This window comes from Mus caroli, unplaced genomic scaffold (genome assembly GCF_978045245.1).
Source record: "Mus caroli unplaced genomic scaffold, Mus_caroli_1 scaffold_15, whole genome shotgun sequence".
Classification (NCBI taxonomy): domain Eukaryota; kingdom Metazoa; phylum Chordata; class Mammalia; order Rodentia; family Muridae; genus Mus; species Mus caroli.
This window is the reverse complement of record NW_028227270.1, coordinates 29,693,258-29,716,273: the sequence shown is the minus strand read 5'-3', so window position 1 is coordinate 29,716,273 and position 23,016 is coordinate 29,693,258. Positions and strand designations below refer to the sequence as shown.

At 39.2% G+C, this 23,016-nt stretch overlaps 1 protein-coding gene across 12 annotated transcripts in view; it reads left to right on the top strand.

The window, feature by feature from the left end:
* Positions 1–23,016, top strand: part of Ssbp2 (single stranded DNA binding protein 2) — a 236,712-nt gene that overhangs the window by 162,593 nt on the left and 51,103 nt on the right. For 8 of the 12 annotated variants that reach the window (XM_021180034.2, XM_029468156.2, XM_085830914.1 and 5 more), the window contains one exon: positions 14,787–14,876. The exons of the other annotated variants lie outside the window; for them this stretch is intronic. In XM_021180034.2, coding sequence (XP_021035693.1) covers positions 14,787–14,876 — 90 coding nt within the window. The remainder of the gene's footprint in view (positions 1–14,786; positions 14,877–23,016) is intronic. 12 annotated transcript variants of the gene reach the window in all.

Genomic DNA, 23,016 nt, shown 5'->3' with positions numbered 1-23,016 from the left:
GATTTCTGGGTTTCTCTTTGTTGGGTGGGTATTTTGCTCATTGATTTCCATTTCTTCCCTTGATTTTCAGAGTGTGGTGGCTGTGTGTTGCCTGTTTTCCTGGCCTGATCAGTTGGTGTGTTTACAGAGAATGCCTGCTGGTGTGGGAGGAAGGGATGCAGGGAAGAGTGGGATCAGGAAGGGGAGGGCAATCTATAGGGACATGAGCACTGGGAAAGACAGGCTACAGCTGGTGTTCGGGTGCAGTGCTAGTTGCCTGAGAGATTTGGTATTGGGAACAGAGAGCATGTTTCACTTTTAGGATTTTTTTAATCCTTTATTTTCTGCAATCTAAACATGATATATTTTTGATTGTATAATGGTTGCTGTTCTGTATTCCCTAGTTTTGGTGTTTGGTGACTGATAGTAATTAAGATGAATTCTCAATTTTTTGTGCTTCACTCATGTGGTGGTTTGAATATGCTTGGCTCGGAGTGACACCATTAAGTGTGGCCTTGTTCAAGTAGGTATGTTCAAGTAGGTTGGAGAAAGTGTGTCACTGTGGGGATGGGACTTGAGACTTTCCTCGTAGCCTTATGAGAACCAGTCTTCTCTTTGCCTTTGGATGAAGATGTAAAACTCTCAGCTCCTCCAGCTCTGTCCTCTGTAGCACTCTTGGGTCTGGTTGACTCCACTCCATTGCCTCTGGTGTTCTTCGTGATCAACTCATGGTACTGGCATCTCCTACTTGCTGCAACTAGGCTTCACCAATAGCCTCTCATAGGCTCCCTTCCTGGTGCCAAGCCTCAACTTCTTTGTAGGACCCCTTCAGTCCTGGGTTGTCAACTGCAGTTGAGGCTATTACCAAGTCTAGCTGCAACACAAAGTACAACCTTGGCTATCTCTGGAAAACAGCTTCTTTGTGCTCTCAGAAAACACTTTCCGGAAAGTTTCTCCTCAGTGATACTCTTTTTTTTTCTTCTTCTTTTTATTTATTGAATGTATGTGAGTTCACTATCATCTGGCCAAGCATATTCAAACCACCACAACATACTACATCTATCTGTCTTGGTTTTATTATACTTTAGATTATACATATTTTAGTTGCCCCACAGTTTGTGCATAATTTGCCTTGTCTTTTGTTTTGTTTTTAGTGTTTTTTTTTCATTCTCCTTATATTTCTGTTTAATAATTGGCAGACTCACAGTCTTCCATCAGCCATTATTACTTTACTAATAACACTCAAGGTAGAGGAAACTTCATAATACTACATTCCCAACACTCTTCTGAATGGTCTGTTATTTGTCCTCTATGAAATAAAATAGGGTCATTTGTTTTAAAGTTATTTGAAAAAATGACATAGACACTTTTGTGCTTGTAAATAAATATCAGAAACCTAGAAATATGTGCAGATTGGGAAAGAAGAGAGTAGAGATACATAGAGATAGAGAAGCAGGGCTGCTCAAATCTTTATAGAAAGGATACTGGAAACCTTGGCTACTGATAAGAATGGCAAAAATGTCAATGATACTTACTTAGTTGCCTCTGTCCTTCCAGACATGCTTTACCTGTCATGTCCCACTGACCTCTGAAACAGCTGGTAGTATATCAAATGGCAGTAATAATAGCTAATACTTATTGATCCCATATTTTATGCCAGTCACTATTGCAATTGCTTTCTCTAAATCCATCCATTGAATCTCTGAGCAATAGAACAGCTCAATACTGTCAGCATGCACATTTTCTTGGGAAGAACTCTTTGCTGAGCTTCAGTAACAGAAGTTTCACAGAGGAAACACATTCTTATTGTCTTGCTTTTAACTGTATATTTTACATTGTGTTATAGTATGTGAGTCTTGGCTCGGTCATTGCTTGCCCCTTTTTAATTTCTTTTTAAATTAGTACCAATATCAAAATATAAAACACATTCCAACTGTTTAAAAACCACGGTTTTTAAAAATTGACATACCTTAGAAGTTCAATCTCTTACATATCCAGAGTTCTTTTTGAATTTGTATTTCAAAAGAGAATAACAGGGCATATTTACAATCAAGTTAAAGAAAACACAAAACCCAGTAGTATAGAAAGTTCACTGTTGACATTCTGGGATTTCCGACAGTCTGGGCTCCCAAGGACCTGGCAGCTCCACTGCACTGCTCTGCCATCCACAGCACTGCCACTCTGGTCATCATTTCAGGAAGACTTCACCCCACAGCGTTTGATGTCCTCATTGTTTGTCCCACAGTCCTGGCATCCCAATACGCTGGGTCTTCAGATAGCTGCACTGTGCTAGTAGTCGGTCCTGGCTGTCTTTAGGGTCTCTAGCCCTTGCCCATGATGCTGTGTCTCAGCTCAGTGCTTTCATTTCTCTGTTGTGATGTCCACTTGTCCAGCCTAACAGCCTGGCGCACGTTAAATGTTGGTGTCCACACTTTTGTTTTCTTTCTCATTCTTCTGCCCCCTGTACTGTGGAGAAAACTCCCCATCCTCATATCGAGTTCTTGTGAGAATGTAACTCTCACTGGGTCATTGAGTCCTGTGTCTGTGGATCTTCAGGACTTTCTGTTGACCATCTCATCTCATGGCCAGCTCTCTCCTATCATCAAGGAACCCTTGTCTGTCCTCTTCAGGTCAGCAAGCATTGCTTCCTCGGGGCTTGTTAGCATTACTATTCTAATAAGAATGTTTAAAAAGTCCTTTCAAACATACAGTTTTCTTCAAGATTAGCTTAACCAAAACTTCAGTGAAGCTCATTAACTATTTGACAGCTTTCTTCTTACTGTGCATGCTCACAGGGTCTTACAGGTGACCCAAATTACCTGCAATGTGAGTAGACCTTTGCTTTTCTTGTATTTGGAGAGGTTTAGCCCACTCTCAATGTGTGGAAGATGGGTGACAGTGCCTCTGCTGAGGCATAAGAACTCAAATGGCTTGTAAATATGTAAAGAATATAACATTTTTATTGAAGAATGGCATCACTATCTTAGAATACTTACCTCTGTAACCTTAAGGTATATTCCCTTTCTCATTATAGTCTCCTTCAGTGCTGTTTATGTGGTCAGAAAGACCATTGTATGGTTGGTTTACCTCTAGCTGGGTTCTTACCTATATATACACATTAGGTTCTCTTGCTGATTACTTTACAGAGTTAAATAATTATTTCTCTTTCTGTCTGCCAAGCATAGAGAGAATGCTGGAAAGCATGTAGGTTTTCTGCTTGCAGGAATGCTGTTGTTAGGTATCCATTACATCTGGCTTCTCAACTTCTTAATTTTTTTTTTTTTTTTTTTTGGCTTTTCGAGACAGGGTTTCTCTGTATAGCCCTGGCTGTCCTGGAACTCACTTTGTAGACCAGGCTGGCCTTGAACTCAGAAATCCTCCTGCCTCTGCCTCACGAGTGCTGGGATTAAAGGTGTGCACCACTATGGCCAGCTTCTCAACTTTTGATACAATTGTGAGCTGTAGTTTACTTGTGTCCAGCATCTAGCAGGCCCTGAGTCCTACACTGGGATTTCGAGTTTCTTAGTGTCTATAGTTTCCTCTGTTTGATACTCCCTTAAATGCATTAAAGGCTACAGTTTACTTATGAATTATTCCTTTTACTGAGTAAAAATGCTTTTTATATCCCCTAATTCTTTTTGCCTTAACTTTTATTTTGTTAAAGTATCTAATTTGATTTAGTTGAGTAACCTAACATTTGTGATTCTATAGTGAAAGAAATATTGATTTTTATGGCTTTATATATAAGCAGTGTTTAAAACCATGTTCACTTAATGGTTAGCTATGACTGGGTGCCATATATTAGACCTTAATCTTAAAAATGAGTTATATGGTCATCTTTAGTACTCAGATTCCTCCCCAGATGTAATGATTCTACAAATCAGTGGATATTTTATATGTAATAGCACCATTGATTCATGTTCATCATCTATGGGGAATGTTACTAGGAAGACTATATAATTTACTCTGTGTTACCCTTCTTTATGCATGCAACTATTAGGAAATAAGAAAAACAAGTATGAATTAAATTGGCTTCTGTCAGTTTTCTTCCAGGAACTTGATACACTTGCCTGGTGTAAAACAGCATATGCTATGTTAGAATTTGTATACTTATTAATTCTGTAAATGACAGAACATTTATTATATAAAAAACCAAAATATCAACATAATAAACTCAGACTTAGTTTAGCCACCTTATACCATGTTTGTGCTACCTACACAAGAAAGAAGCCTGTTCTCTTAGGACAGTTTTCAGTTACAAAACAGCAACTTTAAATATAGTGTGGTCAGCACTACAGCACAGTAATGCAAGGGTTATAGGAACCATAAATCCTGATTTACTGTTTGTTAATGTTTAGATCGTGAAACTAGAAAGGGGACCTCGAGAGGAAGAAAAGACCTCCAGGCGGGGTGGGCAGTGAAATATGTGTCGTGAAAGTAGATGCTGGGTACTGCGGGGAAGGACAACAGGTAGGTCGGGGGCTCTGGCTCAGGACAGGAGAGAACACAGAATGCATGGCAGTGCCATAGTGAAGCCCATGGCTGCCAGACAGTGATTTAAAGCACAGTTACAGCCACATCATGCTGAAGTTTGCCAACACTTGGCTTCAGCTCTTTTGACCTTTCCTACTGTGTCACGTGCTCCCTTGCTGGCCACACTACCACATACTTCCTCTTCCTCCACGTGGCACTGGGTGACGTCCTGACACCTTTGAACACTCAGCACTAGCCCTTCCTGGCTTTCCTCAATGCACCTTCCCCTCTGTAACTTTCACCATGCTGATGCTTACAGTGAGTCTAATCATCTGTCTTCTTTTAAGATTGTAATTGTCTCTGAGAAGAACAGGGTCAGCTTACTATAGCCTTACACATATGCTGCATGTAAAGTTTGTTGTGTATTAATTCATGGATGAGTGAGAAACATCAAGTCAAAAATTGAATTGAAATATGTGTACAAACCTAAGGCACCTCAGTATTTAATTTTCCATTCTTAGATTTGAATTCTGGGCTCATTTGATTTTGAGATGGATATTTAGGTGGCCTGGAAAACTATGTAGGTCAGGCTATACCCAAACTCAATGATCCTCCTGCCTCTGCCTCCCAAGTACTAAGAATACTAATATGCTTCATTTCACCACACCTGGCTTTTGAGCCATTTTTATATTGAAAAAAAAGCAATATTTAAGTTTCTATTTCAAAAATGTTCTATCCAGCCTTATTTCAGTGTTTCCCTAAAGGAATTTGATCTACTTCTAGGAAGGAAAGCCATACTCTTTTAAGGATGAAGACTTTTTAGCATGAGAATATCATAAAAAATATGATACAGTATATAAAGGCAGGTTCAAGGCATTGTAAGCATTTCGAGTGGCAGTCTGAGGGAGGAGAGCCCACTAGCCCCCAGTGCGACAGCTTCAGGGACAGCATCCCTCTAGTGTAGGATAGGATAGATCTGTCTTTATAAGACACATCAGCTTCTGCCCTGTGCTTCCTAATCAGCATCACGAGGAAGAGCCATGGTTACCGTAGATCACAGTAACACAGGATTAGAAAGAGAACCATACATTTTGGTAAATTAAGTTTTAACCACTGTCCCACAAGAGTCTGCTTTTAAAACAACTCATTATTACACTTAAGAACCCTTAAACCTAATCAAACCAAACCACAAACAACAACAAAACCCCTATATTTTTGTGTTCTAAAAGGGAGAACCAATTATTGGTAGAATTTCCTGTTTTCTGTTGGGTTTATTTTATTTTGTATAGATACGATCTATTTTTAGGCACTTTGTTAAAGTAATTTGAAACTATCTTTTAAAAGTATTCCACAGATGAAAAGGCTCCCTACGAAGCTGTCCTTTACCTGTGTGTTTTTTATGTGCTGAACTATAGGGCTTCTTGGTTGTGCTCCATGAAGCAATTAAAGAGTTTAAAACTGCAGTGTCCGAGATAAGCAGTTACTCTCCATACTGAGAGAAAAGATGGGGCACCTGCTTGCCAGTGAGAGCAGGCTCAGTGATCTAGTTACTGTTTCAGCTTGGGGTGAAAAGAAGCAAGTGTCTTATTTACTAAGTCATCTTCACATTGTGCCTTTCTCTATGCTGTCTGCTCCACCCCTTTAAATAAACAGTTTGGTTTTTTTTTTTTAAACTAAGTAATAAGATTTTGGCTCAAGCTATTCTTGGGTTCCTTTTTGATGCGTACTAACTTTATTAAAAGATAAAATGTTCTAAATACCTTTAAAATATTCAGTGATAGAAATCTTCCAAGTTATAATAAAATGATTCAAATTTTTGCTTTAAAAATCCATTAAATTTCTGCTTGATCATGTTCACTGATTTGTTCTGTGTAAAACTTGAAATAGCTTATTAGTTATATGCTTTTTCAGATCCATGCTAACAATGTTGTTAAGGGAAAATCTATATTTGAGAACTGTTAGCTTTACATTTTTTCCTATGAATTTAATATTTGTATATATCAAAAAGAAAATAGTTTTTGAGTTTTTTGTTTGTTTGGTTGGTTTTTTAAAATATCTTGTAGCTTGTGGTCTTGCTGTGTAGCATAGGCTGACCTTAAATTCCCAGCATCCTCTTTGTCTTCCTAAGTGCTGGCTTATGGGCAGGTCCTGCCATACCCAACACAAGTCCCCATCTTCTATCATGGTGAGCTAAGGTGTAAGTGATATATCTTTAAAATGAATATTATGGATTCCTTCTTGGAAAAAGATTAGTATTGAAATACAAATGCCAGGCATTTAGTTCCTGCTCTTGGTGGAGAGCTGCAGCTCCATAGGACAAAGACTTTACAGAAGAGCTTCTTCAGTACAAGGGCTATGGGAGTCGTTTTTAGAACAAATGTGTCTTGGATTCTAAGACAAGACTACTTTAGGATGATGGAGTAAGCAGATGAAAGAAATCCTGCAGGACACCATGGTTAGGAAGTATATGTACCGTGGAGATCTTAACAGCAGGCACATGTAGAGATCTGTGCAAGTGATCGCCATTGTTGTGATGGTGATGGTGGTAGTGGTTGTTGTCCTCATTGTTATTGTGGTTTAGGGTGACTGATGGAAGACCTGTATTACAGGCAGACATAGCAAAATATAGGTAGAATAACTATTGGCATCCAGGGATGAGCTGCCGCTTGTATGGGCTCTGGTAGAATCTAGCTTTCTACTGTTTCTCTCTGAACTAATGTGAAGAAAGAACTGTAGGATACTAATTTGGGCCTCTGGAACACTCAACATTAGTCAGGTAAGAATGGAGCCAACCTAGAGAAGTAGACACTTTTCCAGTGATGTAAATAAATGAAGCCCCATTCCAGCTCAGGGCCTGTTCGCTCTGCAACAGGACATATGGCCAAATAGGCACCGTCAGCATGCTGACAGGATGTGAATTCCAAACGTGTGCGTGTTTGTGCTTCCTGCCGTAGGACTGTGGAGTCTAGACAGGATTGGTGGATCGTTCATTACCAGTCAGAGTTTTCACTTTGTAGAGGAGCAGAAAGGAGGTTAGAGACCCAGGGGGCAGCTCGGAAGGAGATGTGTTTTGTGGCATCTTCTTCCCTCTTCCCTCTGCCACTGTCCCTGCAGAATGAAGAGAACCGATTGACCTGAGCAAGATGCAAAGCCAGTTATAGAAGGATGGCAGCAGATAGCAGCCAAAGCATGCGGTTTATATGGGATTTATTTTCCTTTACTTATTCTTAACCAGGAGATTGATTTTAATGAAAATTATATAATTAGGGAATAGATAGTTAAAACCAGGTTAACTACATTGAATTCCAAAGATCTTTAGAGTTACCTTCTAAATGTCCTTTGAACAATATTTTTCAGAAATGAAGTAGTCATTTAGGTGTGTTAGTTTTCATTTCTCACAGAGTTCCTTTCAGATTTGAAAACCAGTCTACCTCCATCCACAACAGGCATTTTCAACAAATACCTCCATCCACAACAGGCATTTCTAACAGATACCTCCATCCACAACAGGCATTTCCAACAAATACCTCCAGATTCAGTGATGGGCAACAGACTCAGAAGCTTAAGACCCTCCCAGGCTGTCCACTTGCAGTTGGTACAGCAGAAGTGTAGGTTTTCTACACTTGGGTCTGTGCCCCATTTCACAGAGGTGACATTCCTATGTGAGTCTCCTGGGCAAGAGCTGACAGAGGCAGAAGGAGAAATAGACGAGCAATAATTGATATATGAAGGAAAGAATAAGAACTGGAAATTAGAGAATGTTCAGAGACAAAGTCAGCAAAGAAAAGAGAATGTTGATGTTTTCTTAGTGGAAAATCCTAAGCACATACTATTTAACATCCTCCTGGGTGCTGGAGGTGTATCACATGGCATACCTTGACTATAGTCGGGAAACTGAAATTTAGAAATTTAGAAACTAAACATTCAACCATGTGTGAATTATATTAAAAGTGTCTTTGCTGACATCTACAAGGCTGGATATTGTTCTCTTTTTATTTCCTAATTCATCTAGTCAGTATAATTTTTGTTTCTAGTTATTTCCATTAATCAGCAAAATAAAATTGTATTCAGACGATTCAAAAAAGGTACTGAATACCAATATTAGACCTTGCAGATACCAACAAAGGTAAAGTCAACGTAAAATGTATTGCTTTATATTCTTTATTATTAGAAAACAGAATAAAGTTCGACTAGTTATATGAGATGTTTGAAAATGGATGATAAAGTTTAACAAGTAGAAGAAAAATATTGTTTTAAAATAAACAGTAAAATAGAAAAAAAAAGGCAAACTAGTAATCAATTTGTAGAAAGATATTGAAGAGAAGGATAATTTACTTCAGGATTAAAAAACCAAAACTGTTGAGCCAGTTCCCCAGTGGTGGGCAACGTTTGTGAGGTGGTGGAGAGACCTGCTGCTGGGTGCCCTTGGCTGTGCAGTTTATGATTTATCTGTACACTAGAAGCTATATAGCTGCATTATTTGGCATCCAGACTGAGGAGGACGGATTTCAGACTTTAACAGCAAGGCCTAGAAAGGGACCAGGCCTCTTCCCTCACTTTCCATTTCGAGACTCTGCTTTGTAAACCCTGGAAGATTGATTGAAGAGAGCATGTCACTGGAAGGCTGTTCCTCAGGTGGAACTCTCTCCTCACGAGGGGAAGACAGACTTCAGTCTCCCTGCAGTCTGCTCAACTCTAAAGGGAGAGCCTTGTAAAGGATGTGAAAGTGAAGTGAACATGGAGAAAGTTAGGTGTGTCAGTGAAGTGAAAGGTCTGGAAAATCTTAAATGAGCAAATTCACACCTAAGTCGGGAATATAAAAGGAACAATGACTGTAGTTCTTTCAGAAACGCTCTTATATCCGAGGAAGCTGTTTTGCTGGTTTCGGTTTTGGTCTGGTCTTGCTGTCCCTGTTTTGTTTTGTTTTGTTTTGTTTTGTTTTGTTTTGTTTTGTTTTGTTTTGTTTTGTTTTTTAAACAGGGCCTCACCATGTAACCCTGGCTGGCCTAGAACTTGGTATGTAGACCAGGGTGGCCCTGAACTCACAAAGATCTGCCTGTCTCTATCTTCTAGATTCTGGCAATAAAGGCATGTGTCACCACACCTGCATATTCAAGAAATTTTGTTGCTGTATATTTTTAAACTACATTCTTTACATTAAATTGAAGTATATAAAACCATTTGATATGAATTTGTTCTGAAAGGGCAAATGTGATGCTCACATTGAAAAATACAAAATAGCAAAAAAAAAAAAAAAACATGTCAGGAGAATGAGGTCGTCAAAGTCTCAAATATCTACCAGCAAGTAAGAGTTCCTCTGATGACCAAACAGGGCTAACCTTAGAACACAGTGATGACTTATGACAGTTACCAATGCTCATGCTATGTTTCTCAGAGGAAAACCAATATCTATCAAATGGAAATGAAAGTTTCTTTTCTTATTTGTGAATTTTTGAAAGTTGTTTGTTTGTTTGTTTTGTTTTACAGGACTAGGCATACACATAGAAAGATTTCTTAATATAGTAAAGCTATCTTCAACAAGCATTCAGACTATTTAAGTGTTTCGAATCATAATTGATATTGCCAGATAGCTACTACCATCATTTTAAGATTTACTTGAAAATGCCTGTATATGGGTAGTGTGTGTTGTGCTGTCATAACAGTATATCTAAGATCAGAAATTTAGATAAAACCAAGTCTATGTCATAGCCGGGAGACTGGGAAGTCTGAGGCTGAGCACTGCCACCTAGTGGTAGGATGTTCCTGCTGTGTCCGTATTTGAGGAAGGCAGAAGAGCACATAGGACAAACTACCTCACCCATTCTTTTGAGACCTGTTAGAAAGGGAGAGCTTATATCCCCATCACCTCTTAAAGGTGCTACCTCTTACTTCATTCACATTGGTAACACATGAATTTGGGAAAAGACATAATTGAAATCATAGAGGCTTAAAATAGTGTAGATGACAAAATAATAAAACTAACAATCCTGTTTATTTTTAATCTCCTTTCAGTTTCTAAGTCTTATCACCACTTTATTTTTGCAGTTATTACTTTAGAGTTTTATATATCCTTAATATTTTTCTGTTCCACAAAAATGCAGATTTTACATCTTTATTTTTACTACGTAATTAGGACCTGATTCCCTAGTACTCTTAATAAATCAAAGGAGCAATTACTGGCGTATAAAATCTTAATAAATCTGATTATATTTTATGATAGAGCGAATCTTTTTAGCTTCATGTCTGCTTTTAACCTCTTAGAGGTATGTGGACCTCCTTCTCTCTACAATATTCAAATAGCAAGGCTAGTGATTTAATAAAATGTGTGTTAAGATGCACATTTCTTAAAAAATATTAAGTATGAAAGTAAGTAATTGAATCCAGCAGAAGACACTAAAAGGACATGTTTCCATCCAAACAGACGTCTTCCTGATTCAGTTAGCTATAAGAAATATTATAAAATCATAGTGTATGTTTTTCTTTCATTAAGATAAGCTATTATAAAAATCAGTCCAAAACAATTATATAATAAAGGATATTCCATGGTAGTCTAGTGAGAATTCTTTGTGGGAGTTTTAATATAACTGAGCTGTTTACTCTTGTTACATGGCTATACAGAGTCCTACACACTTGTGGGCTAGGCCCAGTTATAAGTTTCTGTTTATTCTTAGGTCATGGATTAACTCTGTCTCATGTGTTAGCAAATATCAAACAAGTTTGTTCAAGAAAGTAAGAACTCTTTCCTTCGAGAAGCTTTCCTTCACGTAGCGTGACTCTTTAAATTCAATACTTAGATTATTTAGATGGATACTTACACAAATTAGCATGCTCTTCAGTTGAAGGTTTATTACTTGACAGTACTTACAGAGCCAATCAGTTTACCTCTATGATACTAACAGAACAAGATTTGTGAGTGGACCAAATGGTGCTCCAGGCTGAGTCACATAATATAATTTGTTAGTAAGCCCAGTGCAAGTGGGTGACCAGTACGATCAGTATGACCAGATCGAGGTCCTCAAAGTGAAGTTTGGTCAGAGTGATCTGCTCTGTGACTTTGTGCCTCACATAGTTTCTAATATTGTGTTATTTTTGTATCTTTAAAAGAGGACTGAGAATTTCTCTTACACCAATAACTAACTAACTGGGCCATGGTCTGTATGTCATCTAGTTATCAGGCTCCTGGTGTTCAGATATCCTTATCATTGTGTGCAAAGCATGAGTGTCCGAAGTTCAGAATCCCTACTCTTAACATTGTACGACAAGAATTTGGCATGTTTTGAAATGTAAGGAGGAGAGTCTAAGAACAGGAAAATCTGGGCATGGTAGCATTGCCTTGTAATCTAGCTCTTAGGAGGCAGAGGGTTACCGTTATAGAGGACAGCTTCCAGTAGGTAATGAATTCTAGGACACTCAGGACTACATAAAACTTACTGCTGCTGCTACTTACTGTTGGGGGTGGGGAAGGGAGGGGAGGGGAGGGGAGAAGAGAGAAAGAGTGAGCAAAAGGGAGAGAGAGACAGAGGCAGACAGAGAGAGACAGAGAGAAAGGGGGAGACAGACTACAAAAACAATGAATGGCCCATTTGAGTCCATCAGGAGCCCCTGAAGCCTGGTCCACGGTTGATGTGTCCCTGTCACAGGGCTTTCAGAATTGCTAGCCCTGTCCTCTTGACTGTGAGGGATCCACCCTGTCCCTTTAGAACTCATTGGATCAGATCACAAACAAATATTCTCCCTTATTTGTTTTGTTTATTGTCTTTCTCCACTTGCTAGGAGTAAGCCTTAAAGTAACGGGTGTATTTCTGTTGTATTTGCTGCAACATGAACACTCAAAAGTCCTTGACTCCAGTGGCAAACCCAGAAAGGGAATATTTTCCTGAACTTATAAAATAACTTTATGGTCATAAAAAATCTATAAAGTATATCACAAGGTACATATATTATGAAGATCTTTGGAGGAAAAAAACTAGCAAATACCTGCAGACAATGTTCTCTGGAGAAAAATGACTTGTTAAATACTTACCTATGTGTTTTACCTTTTTATTACTACATTCTTCATCTGTTCATACAAATGAACTTGTTTTATTTTCCTAATACAGGAAAAAATCTTACCGGTATACTTTCTGGGTAACTAGAATTGATGAAAATGTAGGTTTGAATTATACAGTCTCAAGGACAGAGATCAAATCCTGCTTCCTAGACTTGGTTGTAATTGTACACTTTTAACCTAACTGTTGTTGATTGTAAATTTGTCCCCTCTGACATTATATTAAAATATTATGCAAGTTTAGTTAAATGGAAAATCAGTTTGCTTTCATTTTTAAAAGATCATGTGTGGTGCTGTACAAAATGAAAGGAGCCAAGAGTTGGCAGGGCTACATCAGGCAGTCGTCAGTAAGTCTGTCTTACTGCTGCTGCCTCCGAGCATGCTCATGTAGTCATGAGCAGCAGCTTCCTCTTTTGTATTCGTCTCCTTGGCTGTGGTTACATTTGGATTCATAAGTAAACAGCATTTCACAGGATCCCATTTCAGCCTAGATACTCTTGAGAACTGTGAAAATCATTGGTCTCAACAACCTCACGTACTGTGGAACTATGTACTAGAACTCGCTAAGATACTATATCATCTGTGGACTGAGTGCATTGATGGATGCAACAGGCAATAGTAGTCAGGGCAGCATGTATGTAACTGTGGGACCAGCATGTATGTAAGTGTGGTACCCATCGTAGTCAGGGCAGCATGTACATACATAACTGTGGGACCAGCATACATGTAAGTGTGGGACCCATAGTAGTCAGGGTAGCATGTATGTAGCTGTGGGACCAGCTTGGAATGTTTTTTCACAGCGAAGCTGTTAACTGTCACACTGGTGTGTCCTAAGCCTCCCTGGTGCCTTTATAGTAAATCATTCAGAGTCTTCTCTTGCTACTGTTTTAAAATATTGCTAACTACAGTTGCACTGCTGTAAACTGTAGCCCAGAACTTCCCTCCTCTAGCTGGCTGTGCCTCTGTACTTGTTCCACAGCCCCTTTCCTTAATGTCCTTACCCCCGACTGGCCAGTCTGTTCTCAGCTTTATGAGATCAGCTCTTTACCTTCCACGTCTGTGTAAGATCCTGTGCTATTTGTCTCTCTGCCCTGCTTTATTTGAACTTAACGTAATGTCCTCCAGGCTTATCCACACTGTCACAGTTTTTTAGGGCTAAATAAAACTCCGTTGTGTATATGGGCCACATTTTCCGCATTCATTCATTCATTCATTCATTCATTCATTCATCAGTGAATGTTTAGGTTGATTCTGTATTTTGGCTATTAGAAATAGCACTTCAGATAGAACAGGACTGCAGATATCTCTGCACAGTAATTGTTCCTCTTCTGGATATCTACGTGATAGTAAGGTTGCCCGCTGCTGGATTACTTCTATTTCTAGGTTTTGTTTTATTTTATTTTTATTTTTATTTTTCAGGACCTTGCATATGCTCTTCCATAAAGGTGGTACTAATTATGTCCTCATCTGGTCCCTTCTTTAGTATTTTTAGAACCTTAATGAAATTGAAAAATACAGTTGCTAGTTACAGAGCAGCTTCATGTGTACCAATGTGTATAAAAAAAGAAATCTATAGCCCTTATCTGACTACAAAGAATCCAAAGCAAAGGTTTTATTTTTTCATATTCCCATTTAATGAAATGCTAGGATTTCATGAAAAGCTTATAAATTAAATAAACTTTGAATTTTTCAAGCTGATAGTGTTACTAACTTGTGTGAGACCAGTGTCTTCCGAGCTAATTCAGTTGTTTCTTCAGCCTCCTGCCTGCATTTTCATCTTCTCACCTTACTTACACTTTATGTTTTGGGTAATGATTATAACATTAAAAATGAATAAAATTTGGCTATCTGTAGGCAGAAAGTGAATTTTACTTGTTTGTGACATAATTTAAGTATAACCTAAATAAAGGCCTTCTCCCAGTTCCTGTGATCGTCATACTAGACTTTTACCTGTTTGCACACTCATTGCTAATGTTTGCCATGTCAAGTGTCTGTACCTTCAATTAAGCATTTGTTAAAACTTTATCATCTGTCACTTACTCCCAGAACTTAATATATATTCAAATGTGTCATCTTATGAAAGATCTTTGTCTTCACCGAGTTTCTTCAGGCCTTTTACAGCCACTGACATTGTTTATACACTGTTAATCTCAGGGCACATGTAGAGTGGGAACCAGTGCTTTTGCTCGCAGGAGTGCAAAAGCAGCCACCCTGCAGTGTGCACCAGCCTGTGGTCCTGTGCCTTCTCTGTAATGATGTAGCTCTGTCTCTCCTTTATTCTTTGCAGAGTGCTGCAGCAGCTCCCAGCCCCGTGCTAGGAAACATGCCCCCAGGAGATGGCATGCCAGTAGGTCCCGTGCCACCAGGGTTCTTTCAGGTACTCAGAGTCTTGCTAGGGATGGTGAGGTGGAGGGACCACTGCTTGGTGTTATTAATGGTGATGGAGTAGGACGAGGCTCTTTGAGTTCTTGTAGATTGATTCTTAAAGTAAATGTGATATTGTACAGCCAACTCTTGATTGCTCGGGCTGGTCATTCATATATTTCCCTTCCTCTGTTGTATTATTTCTTATAATATTAAGTCATTTCATTTGATTAAGAAAGAAAAGAAATGAAAGTACAAATTAGACTATTAAGTTCACCGTGGTGAATACTTTGTGGGAAATAACATCTTTAATGTGAAAACGTTTTGCTCATTTTCAACGTCTGTATTTCTGTAGACTAAGAATAATCAAGATTTGGCTGTATTTTCAAATGTAGCCAAGTCATAATCTATTCACTTAATAAAAATTATACTTTGTATCAAATACTTGAAATCACCTTTGTAGTTTTTCAGCTGGAATATTTATTAATATAATTATATAAAATTTGAAGATCAGATTTTCAATTGTGTATTTAGCTTTTTAAAATTTCAGCAATGAAAATTTTAAAATTCCTTTTAGCAATGACAGTAATGATTTTAGAGCTATAATGCATAATTTTTAAAATTTTATAGATCTTTACTTTAAATCTGAGAGAATTCTAACCCAAACCACAGACCCATATAAATTCTGAAGACTTTTTTCTATATATTAATTTTATCACACTCTTTGAGAAAATTAAGAATTTAGGAGTTAAGAATTGGAGGTGGGAGACATTACAGTAATTAATATCTAACATACTATCTTGTTAATATGGTATGCACCTATAAGCCAAATTGATAATTCCAAAATTTGATAATAATTGGTTAGTAATTCATACCATTATTAAGGTACTTGCAGAGATTAACTTGTAAATAATTTTGCAAAATAGATCTATAGAATCAAAAGATCTCATTTAGAACTTCAAACCAACCCTGCATGTTTAGGGAATATTTATTTGTCTAGCTGCTCTTTATTGTTACTGGAGTAATAAGAAAGATGTAATAGTCATGTTAGAGCCACATTCTACCCTGAGACCCTAAGTCCAGCTCTTGGTCATTACACAATCAGCTCATAAGACAATGATAACAACAGCTAACGTTTAACAGTTGCTTCCTGTGTGCTGTGCTTTAGTCTAGTCTACATGCTTTACATAGCTACCAGCTCCCACAGTAGCCAATGTTTACAGTGTGGATTGCTGACTCTCACAGCGCAGATGGACACACCAAACACTGGTAAATGGTTTCACAGGAAGGGACAGGGCTGGAACGTTAAATCAAGACAGTCTCTATTTCTGCCATTGAAGTTACCTTTGAAAGTTGACTGCTATCTGTGACATGTTTTCAGTTCATTTTATTTTTGCTTTACACTCTTAATTCTCTTGTCAGAAGTGGGTTAGGGAGTGTGTTGGGGAGCCTTCTCTGTGAGACAGTTGGGAGCACAGCGAGTGACACTGTTAGAAGTGAAGGTTGGTTGGGGAGGAAGCACATGTTTGCGCTAGAGCATTATGCCAGGATGGATAAACCTATACATTGTTTTCCACGTTTGTCAGGGTTAACCCCTGTTGCCTATTTTCTTGTAAGAGTAGTCACAAGAGCTTTAATTTCCTTTAAATTATTCTGATAGAATTTATGACTGGAAACCTCTAGATTCCACATGCTGTGATTTCTAAAAATCAGCACATATATTGTACAACTTTCTGAGGCTCTTTGTGTTAACAACAAATCAGCTTTAAAAATGAAAGAGTAAAGTGAGAAGTTTTGTGATGGCCAAGAAGAGAGAACGATTAAGTCCACCAGAGTTGGAAATGAGTGAGGGTTAGAGAAACTGCCCAGCAAAACACGTAGAGGAAAGGCACATCAGACAGCGCTAAACAGGATGCTAGCAATAAGACAAACAGTATGATGTGTGCAGGATACACACAGTGTGCAGGAGCACACGAAACTGGAAAGATGTGCTCTAGTCTGTTGAGAAGGGCCTGGAATGGCATGGTAAGAAAGAGCTGAATCGATTTACCGTGCTTATATGATCCAGCAGATCTTTGAGAAAGGCAGTGACCTGGTTGTGCAATTGATTCAGACTTTGTTTAGGCATCTCTGATAAACATGTTTATAACATCCCTGACATCAAAATGCCCAGACTGTGGTAAACTGAGAAAAGAAGTGATTTAAGTATGGGCAAATTTGAAAATAGGCATATTAAATTTATGGAATGCACACTTGTAGCAAATTAGATCACCACACTCAGTTTTGGGAAAGGTATAGTCAGAAAAGCATTGTCAACATAGAGACTGTAATCGAAATTAATATCTTAAGATGAATGAGGAGCTAGGCAAAGGAAGCAGAGAAAGAAGAGCAGTCAAGGAGGGAGAAATAGTGGCAGGAACCCAGAAGGGAAAGGAGTAGACACCTAGTATTTCAAGCTAGTTGTATCCTGACTAGTTACAGGGGAATGGCTGGTGGTGCCGCCGCCTGAGAGGGCCTGAAGTTAGTCCAGAATCTGAACCCAACCGTAAAGACCACGGCGAGCTGTTAAGAGGAACATCTTTGCCTTTGCATCTTGAAGGGGGAAATAGTTTCAACAATATTAGCCAGAATTCAGTTACAGAAGAGTATGTCTACAAGTGGAGACTATTTCCTAAATAGAACTCAAGAAAGAGTCTTTCTGACAAGATCTGGGACAGTAGGATTAGAAAGAAAGAAATGGTAATTATGTTTGAAAAGCCTCAGTTGATTGCAAATTAGGCATAAAAGAGAAAAATTTGCAAGAACCAAGGAAGATACTGCAGTTCCTGTTTTGGATCTTTGAATAATTGCAGAATTTTTATCAATGTAAAGAAAAATAGGAGATGGAAAAATCTGTATACATGTGAGTTATTTTTGTTAACCCAAGAAGAGTGTTTCAGCTCACCTCAAGGACTTTCCCCATCTATTTAAAATTCATATACACCCAGGATTTTTAAATGTTCCTAAGGTACTGAAAAATCCAATCAAACACTGAAAAGCTGATATCTCTTAGTACTATGGTGATGAGGTTGGCTGAAGTGTTCCCTAGCCAGTTAGCATTGGGTCTGCAGTGTGCTCATGAAGAGGCTACCCTTCACACATAGAAGCCACCACAGGTGAGCATACATCAAAACACCAGTTTCTACTCCTATTTCCACAGACATTTTCCTCTGAGAATGGTCCACATCTAGAGGCTTTAGAAAAGAGAAACATGTGTGAGTTCACAGATGAAGACACCCAAGTTCAGCACAGCCAGTGAGCAAGGTTCACTCTAGGAAAGGGCTCCATTGCAAGCAGCCATAGAAGGGCAGGCTGTGGCTCCTCCAGTGACTGGTTCCAGGAGGCTCACTAGCAGGAGACGAGGGTTCTCTAAGAAATGAGTGTGGACAAAGCAGGGAAACCCCAGCACTCAGAGCTCTCAGCAGTTTACCCCCTCTCAGCCTCTGTAGCAGCTAGATTCTGAAAGGCTTATCTCTTCTGCAATTTACAGTTAGGTAGAGCGTGCAGATACTTCACATTCCCAGGGAGAAATGCAAAACTTAGTGGGCATAGCATGAATGGGAGACGACCATAAAGAGATTAAAGTATTGGGATTAAATGAATAAAGTTAATAATTTATAATTAGCCTTCTAGGTTAAAGCATAAGTAGTTTTGAGTTGCACTCACTCTATAATCATACTGTAAAAATTACGTTGAAAATAGTCCTCCTATAAATAGGCAAATGTATTTCTTTTATTCCCATTTACACTAAAGAACAGCCCCCTTCTTCCCCTTTCTCTCTCTCTCCCTCTCCCCTTCTTCCTTTCACCCCGTCCCCCTCCTTCCATCCCTCTCATTCTTCCTCCCTCTTGGTATAACTTAAATTCATTAGCAAGTAACATTCCTACAAATCTAAATTTAGGATTTCAAAACAAATGCAACTAACTTTAATCCTGAAACCAGTATCTGTGATTAATATTCTAGTCGTTTAATATGTCCGTTAGACTGTTGCCTTCCTTTCTGAGACTTGTAACCATGGTGTTAGTTACTTTGCTGGCAGGAGAAACCTACTGGAGGGGGCTTACTCTGACTCACAGTTTGAGCGGGACCAGTCTAGCACTGCAGGGAGCATGGCACCTGTGGTGCTTGGAGCTTGCTGTGTGTTCATTCACATCTTAGCATCTTAGTGCATCAGGATTAAGAATCAGAAACAACTGGACATGGCTGTGGGTTTTATATGATCTCCAAAGTTGCAGCCACCCATCTCTTGTCAGTCAGGCTGACTTCCTTAACCTCCATGACCCCATGCCACCTCTGGGCACAAGATGTTAAAACACACAAACCTGTGGGAAGCATTTCTGATCCAAGCCATAAGTTTTGTTTTTATTTAAATGGGAATGTCTCTTACTTAGTAAGAGGCCACTAAGAGAAATGAGTAGGAATAGTTGAACATGAGAAAGGAAGTGTCAATTTAGTAAAATAAAGCCATCTAAAGTAAAATATATACTTATTTACTAGAGTCTGTCAGAGCCGTGATTAGTGTAAGAAACCCAGTAATTCCTCAGTGACACCTGTTGTGGAACCAGTTGATGACTTCAGAGCCACATTCTTTTTTTTTTTTTAATTAGGTATTTTCTTCATTTACATTTCAAATGCTATCCTGAAAGTCCCTTATACCCCCCGCCCCCCGACAACCCCCCCTTGTTCCCCAACCCACCCACTCCTGCTTCCTGGCCCTGGTGTTCCCCTGTACTAGCTCCTCCATTGGGGGCCCTGTGTTCCATCCAATAGCTGACTGTGAGCATCCACTTCTATATTTGCCAGGCACTGGCATAGCCTCACAAGAGACAGTTATATCAGGGTCCTGTCAGCAACATCTTGCTGGCATATGCAATAGTGTCTGGGTTTGGTGGCTGATTATGGGATCAGAACCACATTCTTAAATCAAGACAACTAATTAATTGTTACCAGAGGAAAGACAATAGGGCTGTCCATCAATCTTAAGTATGGTTTTAGTAGAAAAATACAGTAATGCATTAATAATCTCATGTGGCTTAATTCCGCAGTTTCATGGTATATGAAGAATCTTAATTATAAATGGTATCAACCTATTGGATATAACCTATTGGAATGATATATATATTCATTCTTTCAAAAATAGACAAAGGCATTAACGGCTGCAGCCTTATTGAAATGGGCAGCAGCATTTCCTTAGACCAGTTTAGATGTTCTTCTCATTTAGGTACAGTGGTCAAAATGACTGAGTAAATAGTTGGAATAAATTAAAGGAAAAACAAGCATTCTTTTGTGTTTAAAAAAATAGATTAATCCTGTCTGCTACTTTGTAAGAGTATTTTTGCAGGTTGTAATGAAGATTATCCCATGACTTAAAATAATTTATAGAATATTAAATTGAAGGCCATTTCTTCTAAGAGAGAATGTTGTATATTTTCTTCTTCCTGCTCTTTACTTCAGAAAACTTCCACAATGGAAACTGAACCTTACTTACCCTAGGAACTGGACATATCTTTTATTGAAAAGCATGAGGCCGGGCGGCGGTGGCACACGCCTTTAATCCCAGCACTTGGGAGGCAGAGGCAGGGGGATCTCTGAGCTCGAGGCCAGCCTGGTCTACAGAGTGAGTTCCAGGACAGCCAGGGCTACACAGAGAAACCCTATCTCAAGAAAAAAAAAAAAAAGAAAAAAAAAAGCATGATATAATCTTGGATACACTTATAAATATCTGTTTAATTTGAATATAAACCAATATAGACTTGTTCGTTTTTGCTGTGCATTATATTTTGCTACATTTTTATCTTGATACATTTATTATCTTATAGTCACTAAATCTTTAGCTTCCTTAACAGAAACTGTTAAAACTGATAATGTATTAACGTTGGGTAGTAAAAGCAAGGCTTCGCCTGACTGCAGTTGTAAGTACGTGGGGACAGGAAGTGTACTGCGAGTGACTTAGTTTCAGGCTGAGCGCTCACCTGTAATCTGATTGAGTTGATCAGACAGAGCTCTGCTGTGCTAGAGGACAGTGCCACAGCATTGCCAGCCGCTGGCAGGACTAGGCCAGCAGTGGGAACGCTGCTTTGCCATCTAGTGGCTGTGGGACAGTGTCTCCATGTTAGCATCTGTGTTCCAAAGAGTCTGTCTTTAAGCAGACTGCATGGTAGCAAACTGACCTAATGCTTTGGCATAGTACTAATGAAAAGGAATTAAAAAGAGAGAGGGAGAGGGGAAAGAAAAAGAAGAAAGAAAAACAGGTAGTAGAAAAATTCCCCTTTCTTCACAGGGTTATTGACTAGAAAAGGCTCCCCAGCTGGGTGGGGAGCACAGAGTAAAGCAATATTGCCAATACTTTGAAAACAAAAAAATCAAATATGAGAAGAACTCTTGTTTTTCTCTTGAGACTGAAAAGAAATTAAAAGGAATTTTTTTCCCAAAATGTACTTTTTAAATTCATATTCTATCCCAATTGCACCCCCCCTCCAAGTCTTACCTTTGTAAATCCTTTCCCTGTTTCTCCCTCCCCTTCTCTGAGGAAAAGGGGAAGCCCCCTTGGGGACCACCCCACCGTGGGGTACCTAGTTCCTGCAGGACTAAACACCTTTTCTCCCATTAAAGCCCAAGGAGATAGTCTAGCTCGGAGAAGGGGACCCAAAAGCAGGCATCAGAGTCAAAGACAGCCCCGCTCCAATTGTTAGGGGAATCCCTATGAAGACCAAGCTGTACATCTGCTGCAAATGTGGGTAGGGGCTTAGTTCCAGCCCCTGCATGTCCTTTGGTTGGTGGTTTAGTCTCTGTGAGCCCCCAAGGTCCCAGGTTAGAAAACTCCGTAGGTTTTCTTGTGGTGTTCTTGACCCCTCTGGCTCCCTTAATTCTCTCTGCAACTCTTCCACAAGACTCCCAAGCTCCTCCTAATGTTTGGCTGTGGATCTCAGCATCTGTTTCCATTCATTGCTGGATGAAGCCTCTCAGGAGACAGTTATGCTAGGTTCCTGTCTGCAAGCATAGCAGAGGATCACTAATAGTGTCAGGGGTTGGCTCTCTCCCATGGGATGGGTCTCAAATTTGGATAGTCATTGGTTGGCTGTTCCCTTAATCTCTGGGATCAGCTGGTGACCTGGGATGGGGAAAGTTACAGGGAGTCTATGGGAATGACCCTAGCTGAGATTTCTACCAGTGGGGAATACAGAGACTCCTATAGCCAGGCAGGACTTCCAGTGGAAGGTGGGGGAACATCAACCCACCCACAAAACCTTCAACCTAAAGTTTGTTCTGCCCACAAGATACACAGGTTTTTAAAAGAAAAAAGAAAGAAAAAGGAAGGAAGGAAGGAAGCAAGCAAGCAAGCAAGCAAGCTTCGCTAGCTTAAAAACGAAAACATTTCAGAGCAGAAACTGAAAAATTTTTAAATAATTTTACTCATTTTTTAATTTTTGTATGTGCATTGGTGTTTTGCCTGCACAAATGTTTGCATGAGGATGTCAAATCCTGGAACCGGAGTAATAGACAGGTACGACCTGCCATGCGGGCTCTGGGAATTGGACCAAGATCCTTTAGTAGAGCAGTTAGTGCTCTTAACTGCTGAGCCATCTCTGAGCCCCAGGAAGTATTTTCTATCATCTCTGGGTTAGTGTCTTAGAGGTAAATGTTTACTTGGTTCCTGTGAATAAGTCTGAGCTTTTGAGATACCTTTATGTGTATCATGTGCTCTGCTGTTCTTGAGTCTTCCTGAGTCAGCCACACCAGCTTCAGGACTGGCTGCTTGGTCCCTCCCACACTGAGACACACACAGGCTTGTTAGGTCCTTTCTAGTCTCTGTCGGGTGTCAGGCTTGCTGTGCCCCTCTTTCCAGTGATCTGCCTCTCCTCCTTCCCTGATGGGTTTCAGAAACAAGTCTTTAGAAATATTATAATTCTGGAGATGCCCCCTTTCCCACTCTCCAGAAGTTGTACATGTTATCTTAAATTTTAATGAACCAGAAGTTTAGTTTCTATATTGTTTCTCAGTTTTACTGAGTAGGGTACTAGAAATACTAATTATTAATTGGGAACACCTATGTGTAATTAACATTAAAATATAATATCTAATACATGAGAGACAAGAGAGAGTATGTGTGTGTT